Source organism: Chamaea fasciata, unplaced genomic scaffold, assembly GCF_029207755.1.
Source record: "Chamaea fasciata isolate MVZ Bird 193981 ecotype frontalis unplaced genomic scaffold, bChaFas1.0.hap1 SCAF_1, whole genome shotgun sequence".
In the NCBI taxonomy this organism is placed as follows: domain Eukaryota; kingdom Metazoa; phylum Chordata; class Aves; order Passeriformes; family Sylviidae; genus Chamaea; species Chamaea fasciata.
The window spans coordinates 134,901,276-134,920,216 of NW_027094086.1; the positions used below are offsets into that span (position 1 = coordinate 134,901,276).

Sequence of the window (18,941 nt, forward strand, 5' to 3'; positions counted from 1 at the left end):
CTTTACGTAATAACAAAAAAGTGCTGGAACACACAATGTACGATATTGCATCGGGCTAGGATGCTTCTGGCTCGCAGTTTGCATATTCCGCTTGGAGTAGCCCTGCCGAAGCTTTTTGATGCTCCATTTATAGCAGCCCCTTAAAATCAATTTGAAGAAGCAGCATGAAGGTTTAACCTCTTCTTAGGAACGTTAAATTATTCGAGTGTCAAGAACGAGGATTTCGCAAATGTTGCGATAGCTGCATGCCTCTCCCTTGTCACGTTAAAGTGATGCTTGCGGTTTGCACGTTAGGCGCTGCGAAAAAAAAAATCACCAATCTCTGCCGTGCATCCAGTGTTCCGCTGGATACAAACACCAGCACTTTTATGTATCACTGCACATCCAGAATTAGACACATCCGCGAGATTAATGAGACATCTCATACTGCTGTGACTTGGCAAAAAAATCGACGGAGGGAAAAAAAAAAATTAAAATCTTCAATCCCAAACGTCAATATCCACTCCGCGTGTTGGCAATATGGTGCGTGGAGTTCGTGTTACTCCGTCAGGTACAGCTAAAAGAAAGCGCATAATCACTCTGTGAAAACGCCGTTTTGCATGCCAAGGCAAAATGCAGGCAAGCCCCCAATTTCACAGGAATTCGAGAGAGAAGTGGGAATTTGGAGAAGTGCATCCGGGAATGGAGGAAGTCTATTCAAGGGAGCCTCTAACTCGGAGGGCTGAGATTTGAAAAGTCAGCCCTGGACTACTGTTGCTCTCAGCGCAGATGTAATCGCCGCTGTTCAACTTAATCCATGTGTGTGCGAACCGCGATGCCTAGCTCTTCCCTCTGAAACCTAGGGATAGTATTCCCATCCGAGAAAGCAGAGCTACAGCAAATTACATTTTGTCCTTCGAATTAGAAAAGGATCATTGAGTGGATCTCGTGATATTTCAGCCTTTAAACGTAACCGAGAGGCAGCAGTGAACAATGCCTCGGCACAGCTCAGACCATCCGCGGAGTTCTTCCTTCCCTCTCCTCGCATCTGGATCCCTCAGCCTTGCCTTTCTCCTGCTCGCTCATGTGAGAGGCAAAAAAAGCAAAGTTTCGAGAGAAAACAGCTGCTGGCGCTAAAAAGAAATCATCGTGGTCTTTCTAGAGCTAGAGACAATAAGGTCGTTTAAAAATTCCTCCTGATGTACTTATATGCTGCGAACACCCCCACCCCCTCCCTACTGCTCTCCTCCCCCTGCTTTAAGGTTAAGGCTATGGAGTCAACAGTAAAGGAACAGTAAACTCCGAGAAAGCTGCTCAGAAGACGTTACCCAAAACCCCGATGGGCTGAAAAGTCCTTTATTTGTCAGGTAGATCAGCTGGGTCGGATTTCCGTGTAAATCCACGCGTGCGTTCGCTCGCAGGGAGCCACGGGCACACAGACCCGCACCCACGCGCTGCCGGTGATAGCCTGGCAGTGGATTCGGCAGCTATTTTGAAAATGTCCTTTTTTCTTTTTTTCTTCCCCCCCCCTTTTTTCTCTTTTTTTCCCTTCTTTCTTTCTTTTTTTTTTTTTTTTAATTTTTATTTTTTTTTTAATTTTTATTTTTTTTTTAAATTCCGGTGCTCCCAAACGTTTAAAACTAAAGACGGCTTTTCAGCAAACCTCGGGTTCCTGAAAGGTGCGGCCATGAGCACCGGGGTCGAGGCAGCGCCAGATGTCGGCAGGGAGAAACCCACGAGAAGTCTTGGGAAATGTCAGGCGCCCAACCTACACATCCCCACAGTATACTTACACACACTTTCGGTTGCATATCTTTCTCCGCATCTCACACAAGAGAGCTTTGTTTCTTTACTTCTCCATCATTTGGTTTGGTTCTTTTTGTGTGTGTGTGTGTGTGTGTGAGTGTGTGTGTGTGTGTGTGTGTGTGTGTGCGCTTTCCCTTGGCCATCGGCACACGTTGTGTATCCGGGGTCGTCTTCAAGCAGGCTGGGGGAGATCCTGACAAACAGCCGTCAGAGGCCCCTTGCACACGCACATGCACATTAAAGGCAGGGGACTTGAAAATGGATTTGCACGCACACAGGGGATTGCGATCAATAGCCACCAACATTTATGGCTTAGATTGTTAATGTGAAAGCTGGTCAAAAGAATGAAAATGAAAAATTAAAGGTGTCTGGTGTCAATTACATGAAAAGTTATGCCATAATTTACTTACTGGGATGTATGCCTGTGTGTTCATGTGTCCATGTGCATGAGTGTGCACACCCAGATGTACATGTAGCTATCTCTCCAAAGCAAGGGAGTTTCTTTGTTAATTTTGTGGACTGTGTCACCCTTGCTGGTGATCAAAGATGAACATGATTAAAGGAATGGATGTTTGTTTCACATTTCTTAAGATAAGGACGCTCAGAGATGCCCGGTTTTGCCAAATATATACACATGCAACTACAGAGAGTTGTGTGTATGGGCACACACAGGCGATCAATCAAATGTGCTCCTTTTCACATTGAGTAGCGTGCAATCTGCAATCTACACCCTACAGCCAGTAGTATTTCAGTCTTAAAACTGTCTGGCCGAAGGATAAACCTCATTAGGAAAGAAAGAGCAAAATAATATTCGTAATACTTCGCTGTAGACCCACTCCCATTTGTTGAAAATCATATACTTTTATTTTTGTAAACTTGTGTTTAAATATATATGCTCACAGGGAACTGCTTAGCCATGTCATTCCTGAAAGAAAACGTGTGTAACATTTAAAATACTCCTTTTACGTGATGTTTTGATTTATTTTCATAGTATGATTATGTTTAAATACCAGTGCAATTTAGCCTGACCTCTTCCTTCTGCAATGTAGTAATGCACACACCATTTACAGTCTTTTAAACGTTTCATTGGGAAATGCAACAGCAATGTCCACCACTGGTTGTACTAATGGGGAGAATTCTGAAAATCTTCAGGAAAACCTAAGGGTCACGTGTGTTTTCGCACTAAGATTGCCACATTATTAGAGTATTATTATTATTTATTATTATTTGTTCATGCTGGACTATGGCTTCAGGTATTGACAAGTATTAAATAAACCTTTTCCTTTCATGATGCTGGGCAGAAATACATATTTCACACGAAAACTTGGTTTCTAACACTACACTCTGCTTCTAGTTCCTGTTGGGCATATTTTGCTCAAGGAGGACACAGAAAGCAGCTATAAGCTATCACAAAGAGTCCAGTAACGTAAATATAATAGGGTCAAAGAATAGCATAATAGGATCCTTCTGCTATTTTAAAGTCAGCCCAATGTGACTGTAGTAACTAAAATTTGCCATAAATTCTAGTCAGACAATGTATCAGAATGTATAACTAAATCTCCTAAATGTGTGGGACAAAGAAACACCAGCCATCAGTCTGGGGGGAAAAAAAATCATAATTGGGCTAACACTCTTATGCCTAGAAGTTTCAGGCTTTTTTTTTTCTTCTTTTTTTTTTTTTTTTCCTCCCCCCCCCCCTTTTTTTTTTTTAAACAGACATGCAATGTGGAGTTCTACTAAGTGCTTTTTAAGCTTGTGGGGGTTTTGTTTTTGTTTTTTCGTGGGGGCTGGAGTGTTTCCTGCACACTGGAATTTTGTGCAATTTATAATCACTATGGGCTAAGACTATTTCTTGAATTTAATACTCACAGTAGTTTTAAAATACTTTTTAGCAGGAGTTTCTGGACACATACTACATGCCATGTTGTTTACTGACCCATAATCAAAATGCAGTGACCTTCTACCCTTTTTTTGCCCCTTGACCCATGCCGAATTCAATGCAGCCTTTATAAATTTGCAAATCCTTGGACGTAAAGGGGATTTGGTGAGGCTTTGTTCGGAAAGGATCCTAAAAGTTTGCATGTTTAATTAGACAAAGGTAAAGCAACAAACATTGGGAAACAAGATCCTCTCCTGCACATAGGTGATCACTCTTAATTTCTGTGGTGGGAAACTACATCTTAAAAAACATACCCTGCAAAACGAAAAGCAGTTGCAAACGAAGGAGATCAGGAGGTTATGAATTGCACCAAATTAGCAATGTGGTACAAATCACTTTCATGACGTAAGGGATAGCCAGGCCTCAATCTTCCGGCGCTCCTCATCTCCAAGGACCGTGTGGATCCTGGTGACCCGGGGAGAGGGGCGAAGCAGCGATTTGATCTGGAGCTACAGGCGCATTCCCTTATCTCCTTTGCTATCAGTCAGTTTAAAGGACACCGTAATTATGATGGTGATAAAACAATGCCCGCTTATGTGTGCTGAATAAATAAAGAATGTTTACAGCCCCAGAATGTTTCAATTCCAATTAAACGCTATCAAAGAAAAGCCCCTTTTGCTCCCTCCCCGCTCCCTCCCTCTCCCCCACGACTCCCTATTTACCTTGTTGGTTGTAATATGGCCCTATGAAATAAACTGGTCTTCCAGTTTGCCATTAAGGCCACATCGGGAGGAGGGGGAGGAAGAGGAGAGGGGGTGTGAGACAACATGCACTCCCGGTCCCACAATTACTTTGGGTCGCCTGCATCCTCTCTCTTTTTTAAAATTTATTTTGCCATTATTTGTTTATTTTTCAATTGGCAAAGGCGTGATGATGCAGGGGGAAAAGGCGCTTAAAGATCCTGCTCCAACCACCGGCCGAGGGAGTCGAGCTAAATTAATCCAGCGCCCTTGGGCACTGGAGGGGGGGGCTGTCCCCCCCCAGCCCCGGCTGCCACCCCGCCAGGGCCTCGGGGAGCGGGGTCTCCCCACCGCTCCTCTTCCCTCTGCAGCAGGGAGCCTTGGAAACGGGAGCCTGGAAATGCTTCCCACTCACTAAGACACAAGGATCATTTCAAATATTCATTGTATCAGCAAATCTCCTCGTAATCAGATTAAAGCAAGGTTTGGGGGGGAACTGCCTGTGTTTCTGGGTGCAAAATGCCGACTGGACTACAAAGAGAGCAGAAAATGGGTTCCTCTCCCCCGCCTGGATTGCATGGGGAGAAAAAAGAAAAGCAGTAATTTTTGCGAAAAAGGGACACTTTAAAAAACTGTGATTCTCCCCATTCTACCCCGGGTAGCATATTCCTCTGAGGTTGTTTTCCTTTTAACTGTACGCTTAGCATTTCCATATGATGCTCTTATTTACTTGTTTTAAACTACAGAGACTATTCCCGCTGTGGAATACACTGAGGTAGATTTTCTTCACGCCAATTTGCTTTTAGCTTATCTCAGCCGAGGGAACAGCTTTTCTACATTCAGGCTTTAAAATGTACATTTCATTGAGTTGTCTGGGGTGAGATGTTTATATCCATTTTGTGGAAGTGAGTGAGGAATTTGAGTGCATTTTCAGGTCTGCTCGATAGATGCAGGCCTTTTTCCTTTTGAAAGTTTAGACCTCCAATACCCTCAATTCTACTGGCAGAATTAGGATGGACTTGGAGGGTCCTAACGTGACCATTCACTAAGGCGGGGGGCTTGCAACAACGTGCTCGACAACTTAATCTTACACTAAAAAGAGCAGAGTGTAAAAGAATGGAATACAAACTCTCCCGCCATTTGTAGTCGCTTCCAAAGTGGACCGTGTATTTTAAAGCTGATGGGAAGGTGTATGTTTTGGAGCAAAAAGGAGAGAAGGTAAGTGTTTATCCCTTGTATCCGCCAGTTCGGGTAGAAACAATGAAAGAACAAAGGGAACCACTTCTCCGTGTGAACATTTCCCATTTTTCTCCTCCGTTTGAGCCTCACTGCGAGGGGCTGGCGAGGGGGCTCGCTCCAGCTTTTACCTTTGGCGGCGGGTCGAGGGTGCGGGGCACGGGGAGAAAGTTGCGGGGCGGTTCAAGTCACCCCCCGTTCGTCGCCGGAGCCCGCCGCGAGCAGAGGCTGCAGATTTCATGGCTCTGGACTCACCGGACAGTCCCCGCGAGCCGCGGCCGGCGGGAGAGGGATCGGGGCCGGGACCTTTGTGCGCGGGGTCTGCCCGGCCCCGCGCTGCCGGCGACGACGGAGCTCCCCGGTGACTGCCGAGGCGGCGGGAGAGGAAGCGAGGTTAGGAGCCGGGGTAGGAGGGGGTGTGGAGGGAGAAAAACCCCCCCTGGAATTATCTGCAAATCCCATAAATCGCGTGGAAGAGCGGTGGGGGAGGGGCAAGGGGCGAACAAACCCCGCGCGCGGGGCCTCGAGCGGACCGTTACAAGGGGCGGCGGCGGCGGAGACGGCCTGGGACACACAGACACGCGCGGACAGACACACGGACACGCGCGGGCAGACACGGCCGCGGAGAGCGGCACGGCCCCGACTCGCCGTGCGGGACCGGCCCGGCCCGGCCCGGCCCGGCCCGCCCGCCATTGGCGCGGGGGCTCTCGGCCGCTGACCTTTCACCCCCCCCATCCCCGCCTGCCGCTTCCTTTGCTGCCCCGACCACCTTCCTACCCACAATCCCCCGCGCCGGCCGCGCTCGTGCCGCGCTCGAGCCTCCCGCCGCGGCTCCCCCTCCCCCCGCTCCGTTCCCCCCGGCATTCCGGGAAAACCCGGGGGCGGCGGCGCCTCCCTCGGGAAGCGCCGGGGCGGGATCGGGGTGTCCCTGTGGCGGCGGCGGCGGTAACGGCCGGGTGGGGGCGGGGCAGAGGCGGGCTCGGCCGCGTTTGAACGGGAGCGCCGGCGGAGCCCCGCGCAGCGCGGCGGGTGCCGGGGGAGGGACCGGCCGGGAATCCTGTCACCTGCGGGGGAGGGGGGGAACGCTAACCACGGGATGTGCAGGGAGCCCCCTTGGCCGAGGGCTGCGGGGGGCAGAAAGGGGGCCCGAGGTCCCTGCCCGCCCGCGTGCTGGGGGAGCCGGGGCGCCGGGAAGAGGATTTGCCTGTTGAATTTCATCGCTGGTAGACGTTAATCTCGTGTTTTAAAGTACCTTGTCAGTGGCTTTAAGGAAATCAAACGTGACATTAATCAAATCACACAAATGTAAACATTTATAAGTTAAATCCTAATATTATGCAATTATTTAAATCGAGCCGTGGTTTTTCCTCAGTGTCATGTTGTAGCTCCCACTCTCTTCCTCACATGCTTTGAGTTTTCTGCTGGATCCCGGTGTCTTGGTGTCTGCTCCATGGAGTTGTGAGCGTAGGGACAGGAATGCACGGGGCTGCAGGTGGCCAAGAACTGTAGCTTAAATATCGCCTGGTCACCTAACCAGGCCCATCAGGGTTAAAAAGAAGGCCGCTTTTGTGAGTTTGAGGACAAAATCCTCAAATAATACCTTGTATTGGTACAGTTGAGGTTTTTCTTTTCTCCCCTGTGTGTATGTGAAGCGGGTGATCCCGTGCACAAGCTCGACAAGGATGCTTGGGTGGCTGGGATGTGGGCAGAGGTTCCTTTGCAGCCTCGGTGGGATTTTTAGGAGAGGTGACATGTGTAAGACCCATTACATTGCGCGGAGGGGACGAGGGATGGTGGGCAGGCGGGCTTCGACGGCAGACACAGCAGGAAGGCAACTTTGGGGAAAGGCGAAGATGGCAGGCAGGATACGCTGGGAAGCGGCCGGCGCCGCGGGCAGTTGGCCTCTCCCCGTTTTCGCCCTTCGTCCCGGCCCTTCCCGTTCGCCTCTCCCGGCGGGGAAGAGGGGATTTGGGGGTCAGGGAGGAGAACAATGCTGAGCCGCCCTTTGTGCGCAGCACCGTCCCCTGAAGGGAGGGAGCGCGCAGTGCAGCGGGGCCGCGGCGCCTCTGTAGTGCTGCCGCTCTCCTGCGGGCAGTGCTCGCGGCGTGCGGGGCAGGAGCCCCGGGCAGCGGGATCAGGCCTCCCATAGGCCGCCCGCCCGACCCCGGGATAGGCTCAGGAGCGGGGCTGGCGCCGCGCCAGCCGGGCAGCCCCGCTCGCCGTGCGGGGGCGGGAGAGCTCGGGGGCGATCGAGTGTGGCTGCGAGAGTAAACTCGTGGGTGCCCTCGGCGGCGCGGCGCGGGCACGGGGGATTCCAAGGGTGAGCGGGGGTCTCCCGTCAGCGGGGCGGGCTCCGGGCAGGCTGCCCTAGGGAACGGAGCGGCGCGGGAGCCCGCAGGAAGCGGCGGCGGGGCCGGAGGAAGCGCGGCCGGAGCTCCCCCTGCTCCCGGCGCTCCCCATTGTTCCCCGGCCGCCTCTTTTCGCGCCGCTTTCCGCCGGCGGGGAGGAGGGAGAGCCCCGGGCCCCGCGTGCTGTGCGCTCGCAGGCGGCGGCGCGGGGGGACCCGCCGGGAAATCGGGTTCATGAGTAGAGAGAGAGGAGCCTTTAGAAGTGCCATCCACTGAGGGAGCTCCGTGAGGCTGTAGCTCACGTGTTACTTGAAAGGTAAAAACCCCCCAACTACCGCAGCGGAATTGTACATAAAGTAACATCTGTTTCTGGGTGGATTTTAGAGCAGGACTTGTTAAAGAAATTGGGAAAAACTGCTCCGACCCACTGGATTTGGATTAATAAATGTAGCCAAAGAGAATTTGGAAGGAACTATTCTTAAGTCTATCTATGAAAACGAAGATTAATCTTATCTTGTTTTTCATATAAGCACCATGATGGATCTCCCCCCCCCCCCCCAAGTGATTGTTTTATGTTGGTTTGAGATTTTAAAAATATGTTTTATAGGAAAAGTGTTGCGTTTTTCCCCCCTGAAAATAAGTAGAAATTAATTTTTTTTCAGTACACCATTTCAGACTGAACTTTCTCATGTATTTCCATAGGGGAAGAATTAACTAGCTTGATGTACAAGGAAATTTCCAACAAGTGCCCTTAATCATCTAAGAGAAAAAAAAAAAAGTATTTGCACATTGTTTCTGGAAGATAAAATTAAAACGTGTAGGGACTCATATTTGTGATGATGAAAGAGTTTCTAGAGAACTGATTATTTTAAGAAAATCCTTTCTAGGAGAATCGTGATTATTTTTAGCAAGTTATCGCCGAGTGCTTGTGAATTCATTTTAAAATATTAGAAGTGATGCCTAGACTTTTTAAAAAAATTAAATATTTGCAAAAAATTAACATTTATCATGAAGGGTGATCAGTAAGTAAAAGAAAATAAAGGTTGATCTTTATGCATATCACCTAGCTGAAAATAATTCTGAAGTGACTTTTCTTCCCCCGTGCACACTTGGGAAGTTGCATGCTTGCAGTCATTGTTTAAGATAATACCGTTTGGGACTTTTCTTTCACTCTTGAAAAACTTGCAGGCTTTTGTTGGACTCCTCCAAATAAAACCTCAATTCAGTTTAGATGGTTAAAAGCATGCATATTACTCAAAAGCTGAAGATGCAAGTAATATATAGAAAACACCGCCCTGGTAATATTTAAAGGCATTAGCTGTAAGATCGAGGAAAGAAAGATTTTTGTTTTGTTTTACTTGTCCTGCTTGAATATTCCGGAGATGCATTTGCTCTTTATTGCTGCTTAGGAATTTTCAGAGGGTTACAAAAAATTTAGAAGGCGTCATTCAAAAGGACATTTAATATTCCTACGTTTGTTAAAATAGTATATCTCTATTTGAAAACTATCTCATTGAAATGGAAGATGGAAAAAAATAGGAAGAAACCTTTTGTTGCCATTCTTCATTACTCTTTATTTTGTATTGGTGTGGAATGTGTTGACATATTTTATACATTTTTTTTTTCACAGAGGAGCATTGTTGTTACTTTTAATTGGGAAGTACCATGTTATAGAAATTACCCACATTCCCGACTCTGAAGTACTGTAGTAGGATTGACAAAAAATGATCCGAGGCTTGTGCGCTTAATTCACTAGGAATGTTAAGCTTCCCATATACACTCTATGTGGTCAAGTTAGACTTTGGCTCTTAGACAGCTTTTAATGGTCAAAGTTGTACCTGGAGGAAATGTATCCATGTATATCTATATGGAATTGAAATGAGATGGTAACTAGCAGTGGGAATGCAACTCACTGTTCGAAAGACCTTTTTTTTTATTGCATTTGGCAACCTCTTTCAGAGACACAATACAATTAATTAACATATTCTGGGGCGTGTTTTTGAGATTGGGAAGTGGTGGCCCCTTGTTGAGAAGAAAACACTTTAAATAAAATAGTAACATTGTCTTGTCCAAATGGTAGTGGGAAAAGCAGAGTAGTATTGCTCTTCCAGCCCACGGATGCGGTTGATTTACTCCAATTTGCTTTAGCATATAACAAACCAGCTTTTCCTTTCCCACGCTTATATTAGATATATGTGTTTTGTTTATACAAACCCATCTAAAATAGCTCTGCATTTAAGAGATTTGATGGGAAATTCAGCATGCTGTTTCTCATATTTAATATGTAGTAGAGATACCATTCCTGAATTGAAATCAAATAAATGTAACCTGTGACACAACACAGTATCACAATGCCGATCGTAACACAACAAACATGAAAACAAGGCTATTAATTTATGTGGAATGTTAATTTAGGAAATCCTACAGAGAAATATGCCAATAGAAGTAATCCGAGGCTTGGTCTTGGAGTGATGCTATGTACATGTATTTAATATAAATCCAATGAATTAATACATACCTCATAAAAATCTAAACTTTGAAATGAAGAATTCTTTTTTGAAGGAAAGCCTGGCATTACATTTAAGTTGCATATAATCTACATTCCAGAGTTTACTAACCCAGCTTTTCAGGGCTTAATACGGCATTAATATTCAATATGGTTTGCTAGAAGTTTATTTCAGGTTCTTTTGTATCATACTGTAATTATCATTACTTTGACTTAACTCATATAAAAATGTGGTTAGCATTTAAATGCTTTTTTAATGTAGAGTACTATAAATTAACTGTCACATTTAACTTCTTTAACTTCTATCACTTAGGGAATGTTAAATCTTTAAAAGGAAATAATCGCTGCACTTAAAAACATCCTGTGCTAGGTTTCCTTTATTTAGAATTTTGATTTGAGATTGTTCATTCAAAGAAAATCCCTTGTTTCATGTTTACTGTAAACCTTAGTCTGAAATTAACATTTAAATGCCAACACCAGTAAAAGAAGCAGTACTTGAAAACCACCAATTTTATCCATTGCTGCTAGCTAAGTGGAATTTACCAAACTCTCCAAAGGTGATAATACAATTAAAAGCAAGAAAATCAATGCAATAGTTGGTGGAATTATTTTCCCCTTTTTTTTGCTGTCTAAGGAACTACAAAATTTGTAAATATGTCTGCATCAAAGAAAATAGCACAACATATGAAGAGGCATGGTGTCCAGGAGATGCACTGACATGACCTCCAATGCTGGAACCTGTACTTGCAAGACATGTAAATATACAGAGCAATGCAAATTCCTCATCACCAAGTGACTACATGTTAAATGTTGAGACGTCTAAATTATTCAGTACATTGCATTTGGATAGGTGTTAAATACAGATTTTAGCAGTATGTTAAAGAAGAGGAAGAAGAAAAAGAGAACTTTACTCTTTCTCAAAACAATTTAAGAGTAAGCATGTAAAGATACATTTACTTTATTAATGTGGGTTCTGTAGACATGCTATATCCTTCATAACTGAACATGGATAGAAAGAATTTTTTGGATCTAAGGCAGACTGCCATTTAAAATGCACTGTGTGCAAGGGTCAACACGTAAGAGTTGCATTTTGTTCTGTGTAAAGTGACCATTTCACTGCTGCCTTCGCAGAAATGAAGCCAATACCCACAATTAGAAGGTATTTCAGTGAATGCTGTTAATGATTTAAAACCACATAAACAAAAGGCAGACAAGCATCAATGTATTTTAAATGGATAATCAAGAGATAGATCATTGTACCTATTGAACATCACTAAGCTACTGCAATTTTTCTGTTTTCAGTTGCATCTGTTTAGCTGCAGCATGTATCTTTTTGCACGTAGGTAAAGATCACAGCTTTCTCAACAAAGACCCAATCTGAAAATGGAGTAAAAATTACTGTGAGAAGTTTGCTTTCTGGAAGGAAGTGAGTTTTCCTGCTCTACAGCTCCAAGTCCCAATATCAATTAATGTTTTCTAACATAGTATGCATTTCATATCAAGTCTATGCTTTTTCTGTTGTTTTTGGAAGATTCCTCTGATGATTATTTTCAACTGGTAATGTGGCTTTGTAAATTAAAGACTTTTTCTTGTTCAATGCTTTGTTTTATTCACTAAGATTACAGTATGATTTTGTACCTTTTAAGGAAAAAAGGTGACATTTAAACCAAGCATTCAAAAACCTTAGTTTTACTGTTGCTGATTATTTTGTAGTAAAAATTTGTGAGTACGTTTTTATTTTTGTTTATGAAATTGAAGTGCTATTCACTCATATATGCTAATGTTTTCTTGAGGAATGCCTTAAACTTTTAAAAACAATTTGCAATTGGAGAGTGTAATTTTCTTTCACTTACACATTCATTCTGTTTGTGAAAGTGTCTAAGAAAAATTGAAACACAGAATCTTCTTGTAAGTTTCTTATATTCTAACATGTTTAGCTCCTTGATTTTGTAGGTTCCTTTTAGCGAATTGGATTTTCTCCTTGCATTTAGATTAACAATAAAATTATATTCTGAATCACAGAATTATATTCTTCTCTAATTATTTTAATCTCTTAAATATCACTAAAAGAAGGACAGGCTTCCTTTTTTAAAAAAAAAAAAGAAAATTGGCTTTTTCTGTCATGTCAGTGCTTATTAAATACTACAATCATAAGAACATATATGCTACAAGATTTTATGTTCTGATTCCATAGCTGTTATAGGCTTAGTGTTTGCAGTATTTATTTAGTGGTAATGCATTTCTTTTCCTATTTTGCATTTCAAAGATCTTCTCTAAATGATTGTTTTACAGAACTATCAAGAGGTTATCTAAATTTTTCAATCAAATATTACACAATACCATAAAGTGGTAGTCATGGAGTTTCTTCCAGTCCATGTACACTCTTTCTATAGAAAGAATTAAATAGAAATCTGTAAGAGCACAATAAATGTTTCATTAAATAATTGAATGTATTAGGCTTGACTGAATTTTAACCAAAGCAAAATTTCGGGCTGTTCAGTACTGAGCTGGTGTTTTACATGGTGTGAGATTAAAATATTTTTATTTGAAAACTTCACAAATATACTCTTGTTGCTATGGTCCAGCTTTAATCAAGTTGTTGCAAAGTAATTAATTTTTTTTCTTTGGTGATGCTTCTTTATAAAACTAAAGACTGAGCTTTAAACTAGCTAACATTAAAAAAAAAAGATGCTCGGGAATTCATTGTACTAGTTGCTTTTCATTGAAGAAATTGCAGAAAGACCTTAATGAATTTTAAAAAAGAGAGAAAAGTTTACACTTGCTTGTTACATGTTTTACTAAATGTATAAATTCATCCAACAAAATATATTTCATATATATTAATTAAAAAAAAGGTATTTATTTTAATTTAACCGTCAGGGAAATAAAGGATAGATTTGCTGCTGTACCGTGACTTTTTTTTTTTTTTTTTTTGGTTAGGGTTAGGAGAATCATTGAGAATGTCTTTTAAATTAGATGTCATTTTCTTGACAAGAATGAAGAAGGGCTGCGACACTGTATCTATCAGCTTCAAATAATTTTCGTTTTTTTTAAAACACTAGGATACATTAATTGCTTTATTTTCTTACAAAGTAATTGCTTGCACCTGCAATTTTCAGGGTATTTTTATGAGCTTTTAAAGTAATAAAAATAGTGTTTTAAGTATGTTTTATAACAAATAGTTTTATGTTCAAATTTGTGTTCTTCAGTGGTGATAGGACATTTGGTGCAGGGTGGGGTTTTTTTTGAGAGCAGTTTTTGATTTTACACAACTGAACATACTACATTCCAGTCTCCTCCCCCTCCATTTTTGCACCTATCTTAAAAACTCTTATGGCTATTCGGAGCATATATTTACAGAGAAATGCTTAGGATGCACCCCAAATGGCTGCAATAATCTCATGTTTGGTTGGGCCTTGCATGTAGGAAGCTACCTCCATGATTCTTTTTTTTGCCTGCCTGCCATTCTTCCTCTATCAAAATAATTTCACTTAAAACTTGAAGGAGAGAAAAGAGCTTGACCTAAGATATCCTGAATACAAACTGCAGACTCGGATGTCTGCAGGGGGTAGAGTTGTGCACATCCCACCTCTCCCTTCCGTGTAGCAGTTTAACTAATAAAACATCTGCACTTGTGTACAGGACTATGACAATGTATAAAACGTAATCTGCATGTGTGTGGGTCTAGGTAGTGCTGTCTCCGGGAGTGTACATAATTCAGTAGCGATTTGTACAGAAACCAGCTAAGCTGCCCTTGCAAAATCATGGTGAAAAATACAGCCCACACACAAATTCTGCTTCTACGCCTTTTGGTGTGATAATGAAGATGAAGCAATGGTATCTTCCTTGCCCAACACAAAATCAAATAAACAAACAAACAAATAAATGCTAGACCAGGGGCAAGTGAGAGACCAGGATTTTGCAAGGCTGCATTTAATTTATCTGTGCTCCTAACAATCACCACAATTAGTTCCTTCTGCTACAGGCATACCTGCTCACAATGCAGAGTTGAATAGGCTGAGATTTTCCTCTCTGCTGACCACCTCAGCTTGCTTCCCTCAGTTTTTTTTTTTCTTTTGCCCCCCCCCCCCCTTTTAATTTAGAGAGACAACAGAATTACAGAATTGTTTTATTTGAAAAAAAAAAAAACCCAACCGCCCGACTTCTAGAAAGACGTGTCCACCTCTGAGTAGAGGTAGGGAGCAGCTGTATCGGAGAACATGTTTGTTTTTGTGTGTCTGCGGCCTCTCTGGTTTCTCTATTTGTCAGATCTCCCGTTCAGCATCACTTTCGCTGCCGTGGCAGGAATGGCCGGGCAGCGCTGCATTCACGCCATGAGTTTTGAGGGAAGAGGAAAGAGCGGGATTAATAATGCATTAGCTTTGCAGCCCCATCGCAGGGAAAATAAACAAAATAGTAAAAGTTGCGGTGAGGGCAGGCAAGCGGCGTAATAGCGAGAACGCATTAGTCCTGCAGGCACACCGAGGGGATATAAACAGGATAATAAAAGTTGGGAGCGGGAATGCATTAGTCCTGCAGTCACATCAGGGGGAAAATAAACAAGATAGTAAAAATGATTTCGGGGGCGGTGGGGAGGGGGCGCACATGGGGTGCGTCCTGCGGCCTTCCTGAAGGGGGCCCGCAGAGCGGCAGCGCGGGTGGGAGCGGGGCGCATGTCCGCCGCCTCCCCGCCCCCGCGGCCGAGGGGCGGGCGGGGGGCAGCGCGCAGCGCGTGCGGCGCTGGCGGGGGCGGGGGCGGGGAGGGCCGGGCGGGACGCGGCGCCGCGCGGGCTATCCGCGGCCCCGGCGCGCGCGGGGGGGGCCCGCCATGTCCCGCGCGGGGGACGGGCCGTGGCCGCGCGCCGAGGTGGGTGCGCGCGCGGGCCGTCAGGTGCGCGCGGGCGCGGCGAGGGGCGGGCGCGCGCAGCCGGCGGGGCGCCGCGCGCGCTCCCGCGCGCGCTCTCTCGGAGGGGGCGGCGGCGGGGGGCGGAGGGGGCGCGCGCTCGGGGCGCCGCGGCGGCGCTCGCGTTCCGCGGGCGGCGCGCGAACCCTCGCGAGGAGGCCCCGGGCCGAGGCCTGCCCGCCCCGCGGGCGCGCGCGCAGTGCGCCTGCGCGCCGGCGCCGCCGCCGTGCCCGCCCGCGGAGCCGCGTCCGCCTCAGAAGCCGCCGCGGCCCGACCGACACAGCCTGGCCGGTTGGTCGGACGGGGGCGAGACGAGGCGCTCAGCCGGCGGTCATGGGTCCCGAAGCGCTGCCGCGGCGGCGGTGGCGGCGGCTGCGGCTGAGTGACTGAGGGGAGACCCCGCCGGGGGAGGGGGCAGGCGGAGGGCGAGGCGCGTGTGGCGTGCGCGGTGTTGACGACGGTGTTTTTAACCCTTAGATGGTCTCCAGCGAGCCGCTGCTGCTGCCGGTGTCACTGGAGGGCGAGTTCTCCAGTAGCATGAAGGAGATGATCGGCGGCTGCTGCGTGTGCTCCGACGAGCGGGGCTGGGCCGAGAACCCGCTCGTCTACTGCGACGGGCACGGCTGCAATGTCGCAGTGCATCAAGGTGAGCGGGCAGGCGAGGGCAGCGCACCCGCTCCGGCCTCCAGCCTCGCCACTTCCTTCTTGGTGCTCCCTGTCTTCTTCCCTTGGGCCTGCTTCCTTCTCCTCCCCACCCCCCGGCCGTTTTTCCCCCCTTTTTTCCCTCCCCCTCCCAGCTCCTTCTTTTTACCCATGAAGCCTGTTTCCCTGTTTCTAAGGCCACGTGCTTTCTGGTTTGACTTGCTCTGTCATCTTCTCTCCTTCCCGTCTGTTTCTATTTTCCCTCACGTGAGATTTAGTGTAGTATGATCTCCTGCATTATGGTTGCGAGAAGGGAAGAACTTCCCTTTCCAATTTTTTCTCCTTTCCTCTTCTCCTGCATGTTTTCTGTGTCTATGCTTACTAGTCTGCCTCTGCACCCTGTTAACAACCTCAGCTGCGACGTTTCAAAGACTCTAAAATTGCTTTTGGTCTTTGCAGAACTTGTTACAATACGCGATTCTGGTAGTTATTGCTGTATTTCTCTTTTCCCAATCGCTGTTGTCTTTGCCTTTCCTAAGTTTGAAAAATTTATTTGAGGGGCAGCCAGGAGACTAGGAGGGTTTAGGTTTGGAAGAGAGAGGTGCATAGGAAAGACTTAGCTGTCATGTGATTTCTATCTCTGCCTGCCTTTCCTTGAATGTCATTTGGCTGATGTTTCCTGGTAGATGAAGAGACTTCCTGTTGTGGTTCTGCAGGGGGAGGGTGCTGTTTGGAATGGCTGATGCTGGATTTGTTTGGCTTAGTGGAGGCTGGTTGGTTGGTTTCCAGCTCAGTTCAGGAGCTGGCATGTTCCCTCTGTGTGATTGTTTTGTTTCTGTCAGTGGGTTGACCCTTTGTGTGACAGCAGAGGAAGAGACGATTCTGCTGCTTACATTGTGAGGAAGGAAGTCATCATAACTTTTCCTTTATGGTAGCAGAAGTAAGGAATAAGATGGTAGTTTTTCTGTAACAACTCCTAAGCAGTCATATTAACTCAGTGACTGGCATTTTAGCTCCTTACAGGTGGTGGACAAATTGGAGGAGACAGAAAATCCTAAATCCAATTCGTTAACCTGAACGCCTAGTGCATGTGAAAATGCTACTAATGTGTGTCTCATGCTTGGTCTTAAATTGTGTTGAAGATGATGTAATATAGTAGTTGGTTGTTCCAAGTATATGCTCCCTTCTAAGTTGACAAATAGTGAGAAATAGTAATAATTTAAGGAGTTATGCAAAGTAATTAAGTTGCTTTTGTTAACATTGGGTTGAACACACAGGGGAGCTGACAGGATCTCTGAAATTAATCTGGTTTTGAATTGGTTTTTGTTGTCTTAAGAGCTCAGTAAAGTTAACCAGTAGGTTGGCTGCTCTTGTGGAATCTTAGGATCCTGAAGAACATTGAAATGGGAATACTTGCAGAAGTCATACCTGAAACAGCTATTTCTTTTGCATTATCTTGGGCGTCTTTGTATCCAGAGCCTTGCTGATATTTTCAGTGAAAGAATTGGATGATAGCAGCAGTTGGAGCTGAAATAGCAAGAACAAAAGTCAGTTATAGAAAGTATTCCTAGTATAGAGAGACACACTTCAGCAGGTACAAGAAAACAAACTTTATTTTTTAAAGTCATATCCAAGCCTGAATTGGAATCTGTCAGGAAGTATGTGAAGTACTGCTTGGTCTAAATCCAGAAGGTGTTATAGAGATCTTAAGAAAAGAAGAACTCCATGTTTTGATTGACTGTACCATTGACACTTTACATTTTGGATTTGATATGTCCTGTGAACGAGGGTGGTAGAGGAGGCGTGTCCACTCCTTTTGTGGCCTTTCTGTAGTAAATGTAGTAGTCCTCATGGTCTGTATTTCAAGTACTAACAGCAGTATTATCCATAAAGCTTTATTAACTGCTTTGGTTTTGTTATTATAATTATTCTTAGTTCAGAGGAAACTTCTTTTCAATAGTTACGTCACTGGTGAGTTGTGAAGGACAAGATCTGGTCATGTGTTTAGAGAAGCTTTGCATGGTAGTGGAAGTACAAACAAAACTCTGTAAATGGTATCACTGGATATCAGAGCACAAACCTGTGATGGACTTTCCTAGGCTCTAGGTATGCTCTGTTACTCTGGCAGGTGTAGAAGGACTTCACTTCAACTTTGGTCTTTGCCCAGCTTGTGTTGTCTTTGGATCTACTTGCCAGCCCTGTCTCTGAGTTGCATTTTTTCCTTGTTTCCTACTCTGCACTGTCACTTGCACTAAATGTATGATTGCACATTTAAAGTCTCCCTCTTAATATTTAAATATTTAACTCCATCTGTGGTTAATATAGGTGCAAGGAGAACAAGATTTTTTTTTTCTCATGTTAAAGAATTTGATTGGATAGTAGAAAGGGCATGTCAGAGTAGCTTGACCTGTAGGTACTTAGATAAAGTATTTGAAAATTTGACAACTGATCTTAATATGACTACATGTATGTGTACAATAGGAATGATTTCATTGACTTTCCTTCAAGGAAATGAATGTGTATTAGCCAGATGTTTTTATATTACTATTGCATTGCTATTTTTCATCTCCAGGCAATCACAAAATCAATATATTTGTATGGTGTAACTACAAGTTACTATTTTAATCTCAGCTTTCTTCTTAACTTTAAATTAATCGTATTTTTTTCTACTTACACCCTTAGACCACATTTTTGTATTTAAGTTACATATGATTGTTGAGAATTGAGCTTGACTTATCTTTAATACTTCAGGATTATATTTGAGCAAAATTTTTTGCTTTTTGGTTCTTTGTTATTTGCTACACCCATACAAATATTAGAGTATACTCACAGCACGTGTGTTCTTGTGTTTTATTCCCTCTGTAGTTCTTAAGGTTGCTTGATGAGTGCATTTCAAGCCTGA

The 18,941-nt window shown here is 44.8% G+C and overlaps 1 protein-coding gene across 2 annotated transcripts in view; it reads left to right on the top strand.

The window, feature by feature from the left end:
* The first annotated feature begins 15,346 nt into the window (after window positions 1-15,346).
* MLLT10 (MLLT10 histone lysine methyltransferase DOT1L cofactor) overlaps window positions 15,347-18,941 on the top strand; it is a 126,591-nt gene continuing 122,996 nt past the window's right edge. For both annotated transcript variants that reach the window (XM_066198926.1, XM_066198934.1), the window contains exons 1-2: window positions 15,347-15,361; window positions 15,875-16,043. In XM_066198926.1, the coding sequence (XP_066055023.1) occupies window positions 15,875-16,043 (169 nt within the window). In that variant the 5' untranslated portion in view covers window positions 15,347-15,361. The remainder of the gene's footprint in view (window positions 15,362-15,874; window positions 16,044-18,941) is intronic.